Here is a 17,034-nt window from a genome sequence, read left to right as displayed (position 1 = left end):
TGGGGAATGTTTTAGAGCCCTATTACTCCGGGAGGTGCTACTATCCAGTGGGTAGCTGCCACGAAATCTCCAACAGGTGGCTAGGTGATGAACATCTTTGGGTGGCGCAATGACAGCTACAAGTGAACGGTAAATGGCTGGGCATGGCGTACCATTGGTACCTCGCGTACCTGCAGGAATAAAATAGACCCCTTTGTGCGGTCCTTAGCCTCTTGCCCAGCAACTCCTATCCCTACCTCCTCGTGGTACTGGCCGGGGTACGAGTAACCTTGGGGAAGATCGGGTAACCAACCCCGGTGGAAATTTTGGTCGTATGCTGACAGGGAAGGGGGGTTTGCTTTTGCTTCTGCAAACCTGGAGCGTCTGTACTCCATGTTAGGAGCGGCTCACAACAGCGTCTGTTCCCCATGTCAGGGGCGGCTGATCATCGTCCAAGTGCCAGAGAAGGACTCTAAGTTAAACTGCGCACTATGGCCCTCCGAACATTTAGGGGGTTGGTATCAGGCCCTGCAAGCCAACCGTAAAAACACATCAGCACAGGAACATCAACGTGAGAATACCGACCGAAACAATCGACAAAGACCACAGCAACGAAAATGGACTAGCGATTGGAAAATCGGTACGTGAAATCTCTCAACTTCACTGGAAGTACTCGCATACTCTCCGATGTACTGAAGACCCGTGGTTTTGGTATCGTAGCGCTGCAGGAGGTGTGCTGGACAGGAGCAATGGTGCGAACTTTTAGAGGTAATCATACCATCTACCAGAGCTGCAGCAACACACGCGAGCTGGGAACAGCTTTCATAGTGATGGGTGATATGCAAAGGCGCGTGATCGGGTCGTGGCCGATCAATGAACGAATGTGCAAATTCAGAATCAAAGGCCGATTCTTTAACTTCAGCATAATCAACGTGCATAGCCCACACTCCGGAAGCACTGATGATAACAAGGACGCATTTTACGCGCAGCTCGAACGCGAGTACGACCGCTGCCCAAGCCACGACGTCAAGATCATCATAGGAGATTTGAACGCTCAGTTGCTGAGGAGGAGGAGTTCAGACCGACGATTGGAAAGTTCAGCGCCCACCGGCTGACGAACGAGAACGGCCTACGACTGATAGATTTTGCCGCCTCCAAGAAAATGGCCATTCTAGCACCTATTTCCAGCACAGCCTCCCGTATCGGTACACCTGGAGATCACCTCAGCAGACAGAATCGCAAATCGACCACGTTTTGATCGATGGACGACACTTTTCCGACATAACCGACGTCAGTACCTATCGTCAGGGCTGGCATCTCCTCAGTGAAAACAGAAAAACACAAAGAGCGCGCACTTTGTGTTGATCATGAATTTGAGTGCAGTGCGACAGCTACACTTTCTCACTGGTTCTTCCCTCTTTGACGCCTCTTTGTGTTTCTGCTCTCGCTGCAATGCATCCTTCGACACAAAGTGTTGATGGAAAATGGTGAACACACACTCTTTGTGTGGCTCATTGAGGCTCATTGCTTCTATAGGAGCTTCTATTGGAATATATGGGAGTATTGTTGGAACGGGACCGACGAGTAGGTAAAGGAAATCGATGTCTGATGTCATTTTGGAATCCAAGATGGCGACTTTCGGTTTACAGAAATCCCTTCAAACCCCTGCAATATGGGTATTTTTGGAACGGGACCGACGAGTAGATGCCGGAAATCGATGTCCGGTGTCGTTTTGGAATCAAAGATGGCGACTTCCGGTTTGTGAAAATCACTTCAAACCCATGCAATATGGGTATTTTTGGAACGGGGCCGACGAGTAGATGACGGAAATCGATGTCTGACGCCATTTTGGAATCCAAGATGGCGACTTCCGGTTTGCAAAAATCCCTCCAAACCCATGCAATATGGGTATTTTTGGAACGGGACCGACGAGTAGATGCCGGAAATCGATGTCCGTTGTCGTTTTGGAATCCTAGATGGCGACTTCCGGTTTGTGAAAATCACTTTGAACCCATGCAATATGGGTATTTTTGGAACGGGACCGACGAGTAGATGACGGAAATCGATGTCCGACGCCATTTTGGAATCCAAGATGGCGACTTCCGGTTTGTGAAAAGCGCTTCAAACCCATGCAATATGGGTATTTTTGGAACGGGACCGACGAGTAGATGGCGGAAATCAATGTCTGCCACCATTATGAAAACCAAGATGGCGAAATCCGGTTTAAAGTGATTTTCACAAATCTTGGATTCCAAAATGGCGTCAGACATCGATTTCCGTCATCTACTCATCGGCCCCGTTCCAAAAATACCCATATTGCATGGGTTCAAAGTGATTTTCACAAACCGGAAGTCGCCATCTTGGATTCCAAAACGACACCGGATATCGATTTCCGTCATCTACTCGTCGGTCCCGTTCCAAAAATACCCATATTGCATGGGTTTGAAGCGCTTTTCACAAACCGGAAGACGCCATCTTGGATTCCAAAACGACACCGGACATCGATTTCCGTCATCTACTCGTCGGCCCCGTTCCAAAAATACCCATATTGCATGGGTTTGAAGCGCTTTTCACAAACCGGAATTCGCCATCTTGAATTCCAAAATGGCGTCAGACATCGATTTCCGTCATCTACTTATCGGCCCCGTTCCAAAAATACCCATAGTGCATGGGTTCAAAGTGATTTTCACAAACCGGAAGTCGCCATCTTGGATTCCAAAACGACACCGGACATCGATTTCCGTCATCTACTCGTCGGCCCCGTTCCAAAAATACCCATATTGCATGGGTTTGAAGCGCTTTTCACAAACCGGAATTCGCCATCTTGAATTCCAAAATGGCGTCAGACATCGATTTCCGTCATCTACTTATCGGCCCCGTTCCAAAAATACCCATATTGCATGGGTTTGAAGCGCTTTTCACAAACCGGAAGACGCCATCTTGGATTCCAAAACGACACCGGACATCGATTTCCGTCATCTACTCGTCGGCCCCGTTCCAAAAATACCCATATTGCATGGGTTTGAAGCGCTTTTCACAAACCGGAATTCGCCATCTTGAATTCCAAAATGGCGTCAGACATCGATTTCCGTCATCTACTTATCGGCCCCGTTCCAAAAATACCCATAGTGCATGGGTTCAAAGTGATTTTCACAAACCGGAAGTCGCCATCTTGGATTCCAAAACGACACCGGACATCGATTTCCGTCATCTACTCGTCGGCCCCGTTCCAAAAATACCCATATTGCATGGGTTTGAAGCGCTTTTCACAAACCGGAATTCGCCATCTTGAATTCCAAAATGGCGTCAGACATCGATTTCCGTCATCTACTTATCGGCCCCGTTCCAAAAATACCCATAGTGCATGGGTTCAAAGTGATTTTCACAAACCGGAAGTCGCCATCTTGGATTCCAAAACGACACCGGACATCGATTTCCGTCATCTACTCGTCGGCCCCGTTCCAAAAATACCCATATTGCATGGGTTTGAAGCGCTTTTCACAAACCGGAATTCGCCATCTTGAATTCCAAAATGGCGTCAGACATCGATTTCCGTCATCTACTTATCGGCCCCGTTCCAAAAATACCCATATTGCATGGTTTGAAGCGCTTTTCACAAACCGGAATTCGCCATCTTGAATTCCAAAATGGCGTCAGACATCGATTTCCGTCATCTACTTATCGGCCCCGTTCCAAAAATACCCATATTGCATGGGTTTGAAGCGCTTTTCACAAACCGGAAGACGCCATCTTGGATTCCAAAACGACACCGGACATCGATTTCCGTCATCTACTCGTCGGCCCCGTTCCAAAAATACCCATATTGCATGGGTTTGAAGCGCTTTTCACAAACCGGAATTCGCCATCTTGAATTCCAAAATGGCGTCAGACATCGATTTCCGTCATCTACTTATCGGCCCCGTTCCAAAAATACCCATATTGCATGGGTTTGAAGCGCTTTTCACAAACCGGAAGACGCCATCTTGGATTCCAAAACGACACCGGACATCGATTTCCGTCATCTACTCGTCGGCCCCGTTCCAAAAATACCCATATTGCATGGGTTTGAAGCGCTTTTCACAAACCGGAATTCGCCATCTTGAATTCCAAAATGGCGTCAGACATCGATTTCCGTCATCTACTTATCGGCCCCGTTCCAAAAATACCCATATTGCATGGGTTTGAAGCGCTTTTCACAAACCGGAAGACGCCATCTTGGATTCCAAAACGACACCGGACATCGATTTCCGTCATCTACTCGTCGGCCCCGTTCCAAAAATACCCATAGTGCATGGGTTCAAAGTGATTTTCACAAACCGGAAGTCGCCATCTTGGATTCCAAAACGACACCGGACATCGATTTCCGTTATGTATTCATCGGCCCCGTTCCAAAAATACCCATATTGCATGGGATCAAAGTGATTTTCACAAACCGGAAGTCGCCATCTTGAATTCCAAAACAACTACGGACATCGATATCCGACATCTATTCGTTGGTCTCGTTTTAAAAATACCCATGTTATAAGGTAAAAAAAGCCAAATTGTGTACACTTTGAGCATGTTTTGCCAACACACTCCGTCAGCATTACTCTTTGCGCAATCGCTTACACTCTCTTTCCTACTGCGTGCCCTCATTGTGTTCGTGTTGTTACACTTTGCGCGCGTCTGTCTCCTCTTTGTGCAGTGGTTAAATTCTGCTCTTTGCGCGCATTGTGCGAGTTGATGCCAGCCCTGCCTATCGTGGCGCTAACATTGACTCCGACACTATCTGGTGATGGTGAAACTGCGCCCAACTATCCGTCATCCATGATGTACGGTACCGACGCCCACCCCGGTACAATCTAGCGCGACTGAAACAACCGGATGTCGCCAATGCGTACGCGCAGCATCTTGAGGCAGCGTTGCCGGATGAGGGCGAGCTCGATAAGGCCCCTCTTGAACACTGCTGGAAGACAGTCAAAGCAGCCATTAACGACGCTGCCGATAGCGTTGTCGGATATGTGGAACGGAGATCAAGAAACGATTGGTTCGACGAAGAGTACCAGGAGGTTTTAGAGGAGAAGAATGCAGCGCGGGCTGCAATACTACAGCACGGTACACGATAAAACGTGAAGCGATACAGACTCAAACAAAAACATCAAACCCGCCTATTCCGGGACAAAAAGCGCCGCTTGGAAGAGGTGGAATGCCAGGAGATGGAGTTGCTATATCGTTCTCAAGAAACGCGGAAGTTCTATCAGAAGCTCAACACATACCGCAAAGGCTTCGTGCTGCGAGCTGAAATGTGCCGGGATAAGGATGGCAGCATCTTGACGGACGGACGCGAGGTAATTAAACGGTGGAAGCAGCACTACGATGAACACCTGAATGGCACAGAGAACACAGGAATAGAAGATCAGGACAGCGAAGGCGATGGCTACGTCAGCACAGCGGACTGTGGAAACCAACCAGCTCCCACGAAGGGGGAAGTTGAGGATGCCCTTCAGCAGCTCAAAACCAAGAAAGGTCGCTGGGAAGGATGGAATCGGAGCCGATCTCATCAAGATGGGCCAGGACTGGTTTGCCGCTTGTCTGCATCGGCTGATAGTCAGAATCTGGGAAACGGAACAGCTTCCGGAGGAGTGGATACAAGGCGCTACATGCCCTATCTACAAGAAGGGCGACAAACTGGAGTGTGAAAATTATCGTGCAATCACTATCCTAAACGCCGCCTACAAAGTGCTATCCCAGATTCTCTTCCGTCGTCTTTCACCTATAGCAAACGAGTTCGTGGGAAGTTATAAAGCAGGTTTCATCGACCACCGCTCGACAACGGACCAGATCTTTTCCGTGCGGAAAATCCTCCAAAAATGCTGTGAGTACCAGGTTCCTATGCACTATCAATCCTATAACACTTCCCCAAATACCATTACCCCGAAAACCATCTCCCCGAAAACGATTACCCCGAATGCAACGTTACCCCGCACGTTACATTACCCCGAAAACCAATTCCTCGAAAGTCAGTAATGCACATCAAGAAATTCTTCAAGGACGCTCACGAATTTGAGCCTAAAATTCAATCTTTCTCGTTCTATGTACGACAAGCGATAAGGTTTTCCTGGCAGTGTCAAAATAAATGTCGTCGTAATAACTGCTAACATTTTTATCAGTATTTGTTTATTCTTTCAATCATCGGTTGTACTTTTGAGGTTGTATAATACCAGTATAAACGTTTTAACCAATGATTTTCCCTTCTTTGAGTTATAGACTGTTCTTTCGAGTTGTACTGTTTGAGTTAAAGTTTGAGCGATAGCTCCTAAAAAAATCGACTGACACAATTGTCTTGAGTGAAATTCAAAGTTGACAGTGACTTCAAACGAGCGACCTTGAAAATAAGCTCCTACATTACTTGTCTGTATTACAACTTGTAGGTATTACAACTTCCTACAAGAGATTTGTCCTTCTCTTAATGATCGGTTATTCTTTCAAAAGCACTTGTAAAGTGATTATCGGCATCATAATTGTTAACGCTTTCATCAATGATTTTTTTCTTGTTTTATCATCGGCTGTTCTTAGGCGATGTATTTTTTTTAAATAGTTGTCAGTATAATATCAGTAAACATTTTCATCTGAGATTTTTCGAATCATAGTCTTGTGTCATTCCATAATATGTTGAACATCAATTATGCATTTCCATCAAATAATATTATGCTTTTGAAAGAGGGCAGTAGAGGTCTCTAACATTAACATGTGAAAATTAAATCAATATCAGCAGTTCGAAAAATGTAGCAATGAATCTGTGAATCCTAACAAAATCAAGTGCATGCCTGTAAGTGAGATTTTGGTTCTCACTTGACCCTTAAAGAATAACTGTTGATTGAAAGAAAAATAAATCTTTGATAACAAGGACAAGAATTCAAATACAAATCAAGAAGTATTTTATATTCCATTGGCGGCTTCCAGGCTAGAACCGTTATTTAAAATCATTGAGTAAAGTATATTTTGAAGTAGGGAACACTTCATCATATTGAAGAGTTTTATACTTTCGAATCATTAGATTCTTTTTGTCATATGTATATATTAGCGACAATTTGATGGACAATGACCTCCAACGAACAAGAGAAGACGTGCTTAACCTCAACTAATTATTTAACAAATATGTGGTGTTGATTTCTCGTATCTTCATTTTGAATTTTTCGAGGCAAAAAAATTCGGGGTTATGGTCCGTTCGGAGAAATGGTATTCGGAGTAACGGACTATTCGGGGTAATGGATTTCGGGGTATTGGTTTTCGGGGTACTTGACCATTCGGGGAATTGACTTTCGGGGTGATGGTTTTGGGGTAATGGTATTCGGAGAAATTTTATAGGATCGCACCATCTGTTCATGGATTTTAATGCGGCATACGACAGTATTGACCGTGTAGAGCTATGGGAGATCATGGACGAGAACAGCTTTCCCGAGAAGCTCACAAGATTGATTAAAGCAACGATGGACAATGTGCAAAATTGCGTGAAGATCTCGGGATAGCACTCCAGTTCGTTCGAGTCTCAGCGGGGACTACGACAAGGTAATGGACTTTCGTGCCTGCTGTTCAATATTGCGCTTGAAGATGTCATGCGTAGAGCCAAACTTAACAGTCGAGGCACGATTTTCACGAGATTCGAACAATTTGTTTGCTTCGCGGACGACATGGATATTATTGGGATAAAATTTGGAACGGTGGCAGATTTGTTCACTCACCTTAAACGAGAGCGCAACAAGAGTCGGGCTAATGGTGAATGCGTCGAAAACAAAAACATGCTGGGTAGGCGGAACTGCGCGACAGGGCCCGCCTAGGAAGCAATGTCACGATAAACGGGGATACCTTTGAGGTGGTGGACGAGTTCGTCTACCTCGGATCCTTGGAAGTCGTGCCTACTATGGGCTCCAGAAGAAAGTGCGGTCAAGAAAGATTCACCCCCGCACCAAATGTACGATGCACAACACGCTCATAAGACCGGTAGTCCTCTACGGGCATGAGACGTGGACTATGCTCGAGGAGGACTTGCAAGCTCTTGGGGTTTTCGAACGCCGAGTGCTAAGGACGATCTTCGGCGGCGTGCATGAGAACGGCGTGTGGCGGCGAAGAATGAATCACGAGCTCGCCAAACTCTACGGCGAACCCAGTATCATAAAGGTGGCTAAAGCTGGAAGGATACGCTGGGCAGTGCATGTTGCAAGAATGCTGGATAACAGCCCTGTAAAGATGGTGTTCGTCACGAATCCGGTCGGAACAAGAAGGCGTGGGGCGCAGCGAGCTAGGTGGATTGGCACCAGGACCTGGAGAGCGTGGGACGAAGTCGAGGATGGAGAGAAGCGACCATGAACCGAGTGAATTGGTGAAATATTGTTGGCGAAGTTTTATCAAGCTAATTGATGTAAAACCAAATGAATAAATAAAAATAGTCACTTGAGAGTCCTTTCAAGACAACTTTGAACAAATGCTCAGTTTTGTCGTCATAAGTAAAAAAAATGTTCTTCTCCTCTTTAAAATCTTTGAGAAGAAATTCGCGATCTATAAGAGTTTTCGCCAACATGAGACAGTCTCCTTTCTTTGCGATTTGGAAGGAAACCTTGATTCCCCTAATGGAGCTGAAGATCTCCTGCCTAAGTCCCTCGTCTTTTGTTATATTTTTGCCACGTTTAGTGACAGTTTTTAATCCCCCTTTTTAGGGAGGAAGTTGTGAATTCAGTGATTCACCCTCCCGTTTGTTCGTGGTTGCAACCATGTTTAGTGAATTCAACTGTATTTTGAGTACTTCTCAGTAAATTCAACTTCTTATTGGCATTACGTCCTCACTGGAACAGGGCCTGATTCTCTCACTCAAGAAAATTTTCATTACGAAAAGATCCTGGACCGACCGGAAATCGAACCCAAACACCTTCAGCATGGCTTTACTTTGTAGCCGCAGACTTTAACCACTCGACTAAGGAAGGCCCCTTAGTTAATTAGAAGGCCCCTTCTCAGTTAATTATGATTTCCAAATATTTTCAAATTATTCAATTTCGTTGTCTACTGTGGTGCTTCCTTCAAACGATAAATCGCCCATTGAAAGCATCAACGTGTAGGTGTCTTTTACATGTACGTTAGGCCGAACGCGTTATTATACCGAATGAGTTGAAAACGAAGAAAGAACCGTCTATAATGGACTAAGTAAAAAATAATTAATCCTGTTAGGGTTTTAAAATATCGGCCTGATTGTGCAACATAAATATTATATTTTTTCCCAAAGTTTGGGAAACTATAGCCTATACCATTCTAAACTGCTAAGGCAAATGAAATGTAATATACAGTCGACTCTCCACATCTCGATTTCTCTCCCTATGTCGATGATTTCATAAGTCCCTTCAGTCTGCATACATTTTCTCTCTCCATATCTCGATATCCTCCTTATCTCGATATCTCCATATCTCGATGTGTTTCTGCTGATTTTTCGTTCTCAATTTTCTCTCCGTATGTCGATATGACCAATATCGAAGGTTACTAGACCAAAGTTTTGGGATTCAAAACAAATTAGGAGTGCAAAATGACGTCTGTTTGTGTATTACCTGAGACGAGACTCGCGAAGACGGTCTTCTTTTTCTGTGATTGCTGAGTTTTTTTCTTATTCCACTTTGTGTTTATACCAATTATGCGCATGCTGTTCAAATCCTCACATGAACCTCTCAGCAAAATATGATTGAGTTTGCAACACATCGAATCATAAATAGCCGTTTGAGTGAAATTTCATGCCAGCAAACGTAGCAGACATTTGAAATAATTAATCTTCTGCTTAGATTTATCATCAACTTTGGAAAAAAACTGCTCCGCCGACTGAGGGTTTTAATAACAGTTTACTTTGAACACAATACTTTTCACTTTTTCAGCCATAAAAACGGTGGGCTGCATTTGACGTTTCGTGAGAGGGGAATCTGGGCTGCATATGACGTTGATATTTTTCCTCTTCGCGAGTCTCTCTCAGTGTATTACTTTCTTGGCAACGGAGTGTTTTTCAATCTAGTATTCATCAAAAATTTGTTCTTCGTCTCGATCTCTCCCTATCCCAGACAACCAAAATGTACGCATAACGAAATCACCTGGAGGCTTTGTATGTGCAACATTTCACTTATAAGATGTCGCGAAAAGGCCTTCTACGTACAAAAGTGGAGGCGATATGCGTGCATACATTATGTGATGAATAATAACATACAATGCGAGTGTATAAATTTTCTACCGAACTAACCTGTGATCTTATCCGACTTAACTTATGATAACAAATGTTGATTTGACAGCTGCTACGGAGTGATCCGATTTTGTTTTTACGAGTGTACGAGACGAAACAAAATGTACAAGTGAACTCAGAAAAGAAGTGTTTTATGCGAGGAAGGTCATCAATCTGACGAGTTTATCCACGGTGTTTTGCGAGTTTGATGTAATTAGTATGAATAAACGAGTTGTAACGTGAACTTTCATGCGATTTCTGGTTGTCTGGGATCTCGATGGTCCCTTCGATATCGAGATGTGGAGAGGCGACTGTATTTTAAACAAAATTTTTATTAATTTTGTTTTATCTTATTAGGTTGGTAGTGCTGGCTTATACAGAACATCCAGTTAAAAGAAATGAATATAATGACATCCTTTACTAAGCACCGAAAACATGAAAATATGATTTCAGCGCTTACATCAAAAGTCATGCTGCTGTCATTGACAGTGACCAATTCAATAATTGAAATTGGGAACATGACCAAAAATCACGAAAATAGTAGTTACTCCGTACATGAAACCAACCCTATTTCATTCAAGCCTATCACACATTCAAATACAAGATATTCTATATTACAACAATAATGTTCCCTTTAACAATAATGTTGCAAGGATAAAGCACACCACAACAAAGCATGCGTTCACCATCTTTCCACGGGTTTATACACCATTCATTTGTCTCCACACGACTTTGCGAGTAGAAGGATCGATGGACTGTTTATACGCGATCACCCATGGCAACGTGCGTCGATAAGGATCCCTTCACACGCACCGCCCAACATCGCTTGCTTCGTTGGCCACGTTCATGTCGGTGGATGGAAACCCCTTTAGTTCAGGTTCTACAGTCGTAAGCGCGGGTCATGCTTTCGGTCGCTACCGGCGCCTGCTTCAGTATCGTTTTTTTGGATGTTGCAATTCGAGAGTTTGTGGGTGTATTGTGTGATAACTAGATTTACATGTATGATTGAAGTGCATTGAGCAAATTTATGTGCAATCTAGTATAGAATAGTGGCAATGAAAATAATCAAGTTTGCAATCAATCTAATTTATCGACCGGCAATTATCCATAATTCATAAGTTTCCGAAGTGGTGTGTGAGTCCTTATTGGCCAAGTGCATTATCAAAGTGGGGTTTGTGTTGGTTTTGTTTACGATCGGTTGCTATCCGGCAAAATGCGTGTGACGATGACGTCATTGTTACTGGAAGCGTGAACGGTGGAGCGATTTTTGGATACCTTTTCACCCAAACAGGAAGGCGGACATCCAATTTGGAATTATTACATCAATTTGTCTGAGGGAATTCACCGATTGTCAATCATGGCTGTCTGGCGTGGAACGCAAAGGTTCGTACGGAAGCGAGTGCTTTGGAAATTTATTTCAAACAATGATGTTCCATGTTAGGTTCTCATGCAAAGGAACATTTCAGGTTAGTTTTTCACGAAGGTAACTTTTTCACGGATCATCATCGTTGCTTCCTTTAGTCCTTGCAAATCATTCCGGAAGGTGAACCAGTTCATAGTCTTGTTTTTTTCGTCAGTTTTACGATAGAGGCCATTCAAATTTCTGGAATGAAAAATCGAATATGTGGGAGGCGTAGTTAGTGTAAAATATACTTAGTTCTTTTCATATTATCATTGGGAAATCAAACATTTCCAAAATAATTTGGACAAGACCAGTTCGTAAATGATCTATGTCCGTTTACGTTATCTATTTTTTTTAAATATAAAACCAGTGAATCAATTGTCACCAAACACGCAGCAACAAAGACCTTGTCATCTCCTGTTTTTGTTGCAACAATTTTATTCCGCAACATAAGTTTATCATCACTTGAACAAAATATGACAAAGATCGATCACCTCGTGCGCAGCTATTTTCTGGGCATCGCATTGCAATTTTCGAGAAGTTTCTTCGTGTTGGTAAACATTGACACATTATCAAACAGCATCCACAAAACGAATTTAGTTTTGTGTTTCAAATAACTGATTTATCGCGAGTTGAAAAGGTTGCAACAATGTTGCGCTCTGTGATTGTCATGACAATTTTGCTTTTGATTGTGTCCTTATCCGCAACAGTTGCAACAAACGGTTGTGAGCGAGCGTGCTTTGTTGTTTGTTTTTCGTCTATTTTGATGACAATTTGATTCACTGTATAAAACAACATATAATATCATTTTATAATACAATTAAATATTGTAAATGGTCGTAATACACCTATTTTTTTTTCAAGGAATAAACGATTTTATGAGCTAAAAACTACGCTGTATGATTTCACACATAAGCGTACACTACATTTCACACACTTAAGGTTTGCATGTAGGTTTACCATCAGTGCAATGTTTTATATTGACATTTCCAACAGTGTTGCTTACACCTTCAAAAACTGTGAATGCACAACTAACATTATAAAAACATAAACAAAATAATTTTTCATCATCATATGCCGGCCCTTAGACGACATCTATATATTGATGAAATGACGTAACTCTTCAATATATTGAAGACCTTTGAATATGACATCAATATATTGACGTACGTATTAAGGTGAAAACAAGAATGTTTGATCTGCGTTTCAATATTTTACTTCATTTCCCCTCACAGTTTGATCTCGACAGCCGATAGCAACCGAAATGTAGCATGTTTTGTGCTCGTCGGGTGATATGTTTAAATCAGATTCATTAATAATAAACTTGTCTGATCCAAACTCGGTTAAAATATTGAGGAAAAGTATTGAAAATAAAAATATGTCGTGAAATATCTGTTATGCCAGCGAAATGTCATCCTTGAATGGAAATACTATTTGTTATCGACCTCATCAAATTCACCACAGTCATCAATTTGACCCCGGATTACGGTACTTACGCATTCATGCAATTTTTGAACCACCATCCGCTTTGGTAATACTCCGCGCAAGATCCAACCGATTGTTGATCATTATCTTGAGAAACGAACTCCGCTGGTCATGCTCAGTGAATCCCCGGCGTCACCATGAACGAATTTTCCAATCGAAAGCTTGTACTTTGCTCCTTCATTGTCCACATCAAATCGATCGTAAAGAGCCATCTTCACCATTCCGTCAAAGTCTTTCAGCACGATCAGCAACTCGTGATCACCCGATCGAGTTATCTTATGGATCTTATCCAGCCCCATCCAGTGTTCTCCTTCAGGATCTCCAAATCCTTCCTTGTACTCCAACCAGTTACGATTGAAGTCCAACAACCCATCATAACGCCTTTGGATCACGATCCAACTTCCACCGAGGAAATTTTGTTCGCAGTAGGCCAGAAAAGGAAGCGTATTGGCCACCGGCGGGCGAATCATGAAAACGTTGCTGAATTCCGACGGAACTCCGCGGCATGATTCAAAGTAGGCACCGGCTGAAACGAATTAGTTTTATTGGTTGAATTATCGCACATTACGCAAGCAGTGACTCACAATTCTGGTTGATGGCTTCCTTTAGAACGAGAATCTTATCTGAAACCGGAAATGATGACCAATTAGATCTCTCGGTATATCTACGTTTTGCATGTTATTCTACCGTCTAAGTCAAGCCACTTAGCATTCTCGGATCGCTGCAATGCTACCATATGCTGACCGAACTTACGTTCCATTCTGAGAGCAGAAACACGGGGAAATGGTTTCATTAGATCTTTGCCTATAATGATTACATATCACCCACCTCTCTTGCATAGCGATCAATCGAGCTTCAATTTGTTCCATGATTCTGATTAGAAGAAAACATTAAAAAAATACAGAATGATATACATTATTGATACGGCACAGAAACATACTTATCCTGCAGCTGATCCAGTTTAGACGACAGGATACGATCCTGTGAATAGTACACATTTGCGTTGCCCGGCATCAGCAGACAGTGTAAAACGCAACCCAATAGAACGTATCTAAAAACTTTGAACGATTCCATGTTGACTTGGACAAGAACTGATGGAAACTAATCGATCTGCTCTCGACGGGATACAACTATCCAGCATGCAAAGTTGTGTATCGTTTGCTTCTTATCAATCCCATAGTTTATGTTTTTCTCGGACCATTCATAGCTTTGTGATAGCCTCCGCGACAATATATTTAAGCAATGTTTGAAAAGGTCTGGGTTCAGAATCTTTTCGTAATGGGAAGTCCCTTCTTTTTTCTCACACTGAGCCAAACAAACTTAATAATTTCTCAAGGAATAATTATGATCTGGCGCCACAACGATTATTGTTGAAATTAATAAGTTTTACTAATGATTTTGGTGAAGAATTTCATTAGAAATTTGATTAGTCAACCAATGAAAATCTGTAAGCAATTCAATGAAAATTGCATAATTAAATTTATCAATTAATAATGTTCGCCTTTCATTTAAGGCGTGCTCAAAAATTGTCATGTTTTAATAACATGTGACATACTTTCGATTGAATTGTACCCAACAACGATAGTGGAGCAGTTCCTCTAGCGATTGCTAGAAAAAATATTTCGAGTGATGGCTTGTAAATAATTCAAAGCTCTCACTTATGAAACTTGATCCCATATTCGAAATGGTTATGCGTTCAATTAAACCATGATGTGGCTGGTTCATAAGTCATGATTTATGGAAAACCTAAGTATTTTTGCTTCAGTGTAGTATACAGAAGAGATTAAACCCTTTATACCGTTAGGGATCGAAATCCGTACACCTAAGAAATGAATCTAAATCCGTCCACTTCATACAAAACGCCTACTATTTGTATGAACTGTAGGGATTTTGAACCTGTACGAATTTCGGCCCCCCATTGTAAATTCATATTGAAGGGACCATCGAGTTGAGGAGATATTGAGCTATTAATCAGTGCAACTGCGGTTCAAGAGATTGTTCTTTAATTCGATATCGAGTTATGAAGCATCAAATGGTTTTCTGATATGTCACTCGATAAATGATTAGCAAAGAAAGCACTCAGATAATAACTGTGGAGGTGCTCATTGAACGCAAAGCTAAGAAGCAGGCTCTGTCCCATTGAGGACGTAATGCCAAGAAGAAGAGCATGACGATGTTTTGTCATAGTCTGATTGCTGCGAGATGTAGTTTGAATGCATGGCTAGCGTGCTAAGCTATGAGCACGGATAGCAAAAGTTCGTTGTACCTAGTGCGCTCTGCGGCAACTTAGCGATAAGGCAAAGCAGTTCGTTGGAAATACCGCAGACGCCTATCTCATGCTATGCGTAATGACACAATCTAAGTTATTACATTCAAAAGGATACATCATGGATGAATGATCTCAGTTTGCAGTAAGAGCTCAAAAAAGCAAAAACAGTGATTACTCATACTTCAGAAACTTCAATAGTCTACGCAGAATTAGGATTTTTACACCACAAGTCGTATAACAAGGCTTGCCGAATTAGAAACTAGGGTCCTGAAACTTCAGATAAAATCTTGTTTTTGATAAATAACACGACAGAGCATGTGCTTGCTACTACTTTGGTAACTTTTCCCGCTCAAGTAACGGAGATATCACAATTAAAGTTTTATTTCAAAAATGGGCCCAGATTTGAACCTCGACACAGTCACCTTTTCCTATTCTGGCATTTCAGAACGGAAATTGAAAACAGAATAAACCCAGAGTTTATACACCCCTTGGTTTAAACAAAAATTTTGTCTGACTAAATTACAAAAATCGAAAAAAATGGACTTAAACAAACAAAAAACATTTAAAGATTGAGAAAACATATGTTACTGGCCTAAACTCAAGCGTTTGGTACTGAACGGTACAGGGCTTTGGGACCCCATTACGAGGAGTGCTGTTAAAATCGAGTTCTGCAACGAGTTACGTACAACATTTTTTGCAATTTCGTTGAAGACCACTTGAGGGTATCAGAAATTATATCGGAATGCATTCACCATCATTTTATAATTTCTGAAAAATGGTTGTGCAATGATTCAATACGCAACTCAAAACAGTTGCGTAATGAGAAAGCGTTGCGTAATGAATCATTACAGCACTTGTTTCAGTTGCGTAATGACTATTCCCGCACTGCATACTTCAGTGCAGGAAAGTAGGCCGTTTCATGACAGATTGGCGTGATGCCTATTACGATGAGAAATCACAAAAAAGTCATTACGCAACTAAAACCAGTACTGTAATGACTGGATTTTTACAGCATTCGTCGTAATTATCCTACTCGGTAAGCCTCGTAGGATAAATTTACGACTCGTGTTGTAAAAATCATCATTCTGCAACTTGTTCCGTAAACTACCAGTACGCAACTCGTTGTAGAGCTTGATTTATACAGCACTTGTCGTAAATATCCAACTCGGCAAACCTCGTTGCGCAACTTTTTGAGTAAACTACTATTATGTACTCCAGAGAAACATATAACTCTCGCATACTCTGAGATAACGCCCTAAAAGCCATTGGTAGCTGATGGTGTAGATCGTTATTTCTGAGCAAAAGAAACAGTAAGCATCCAAACCAACATCACGGACAGGTAGCTAATAATCGTTTTAACGTTGTTAAATAACATGAAAATCCTTTCAAATGCTCAGAAACAACGAGCTACACACATGGTTACCAATGGCTTTTAGGGCGAGATCGGAAGTTATGCGAGAACTCTACTGCCCATAACTGCGTATTTGTAACATTCGACAAAAGTAGGCATTGAGTAAATGGAGTACAAAGTGTGCAATTTAACGTACAGTCGACTCTCCACATCTGGATGTTCTACATCTCGATATCTCTCCCTATGTCGATGATTTCATAAGTCCCTTCAGCCTGCATACATTTTCACTCTCCATATCTCGATATCCTCCTTATCTCGATATTTTT

General features: G+C 42.2%; 2 protein-coding genes across 2 annotated transcripts in view; one reads left to right on the top strand and one right to left on the bottom strand.

The window, feature by feature from the left end:
• The first annotated feature begins 11,079 nt into the window (after positions 1–11,079).
• Positions 11,080–17,034, top strand: part of LOC5577754 — a 112,234-nt gene continuing 106,279 nt past the window's right edge. Inside the window, exon 1 of the mRNA XM_021850204.1 lies at positions 11,080–11,584. The gene's annotated coding sequence lies outside the window, so the exon portion shown is untranslated. The remainder of the gene's footprint in view (positions 11,585–17,034) is intronic.
• On the bottom strand, positions 11,586–14,208 carry LOC5577757 (angiopoietin-related protein 6). The gene is given in 7 exon segments (XM_021850208.1): positions 11,586–11,804; positions 13,100–13,177; positions 13,179–13,614; positions 13,673–13,711; positions 13,776–13,849; positions 13,917–13,961; positions 14,029–14,208. Coding segments are annotated over 7 exon segments (942 nt in total). The 5' UTR covers positions 14,163–14,208; the 3' UTR covers positions 11,586–11,668.

This window comes from Aedes aegypti, chromosome 3 (genome assembly GCF_002204515.2).
Source record: "Aedes aegypti strain LVP_AGWG chromosome 3, AaegL5.0 Primary Assembly, whole genome shotgun sequence".
NCBI lineage: Eukaryota > Metazoa > Arthropoda > Insecta > Diptera > Culicidae > Aedes > Aedes aegypti.
Note: the sequence above shows the minus strand (reverse complement) of the source record. Positions and strands in the feature narration are given on the sequence as shown.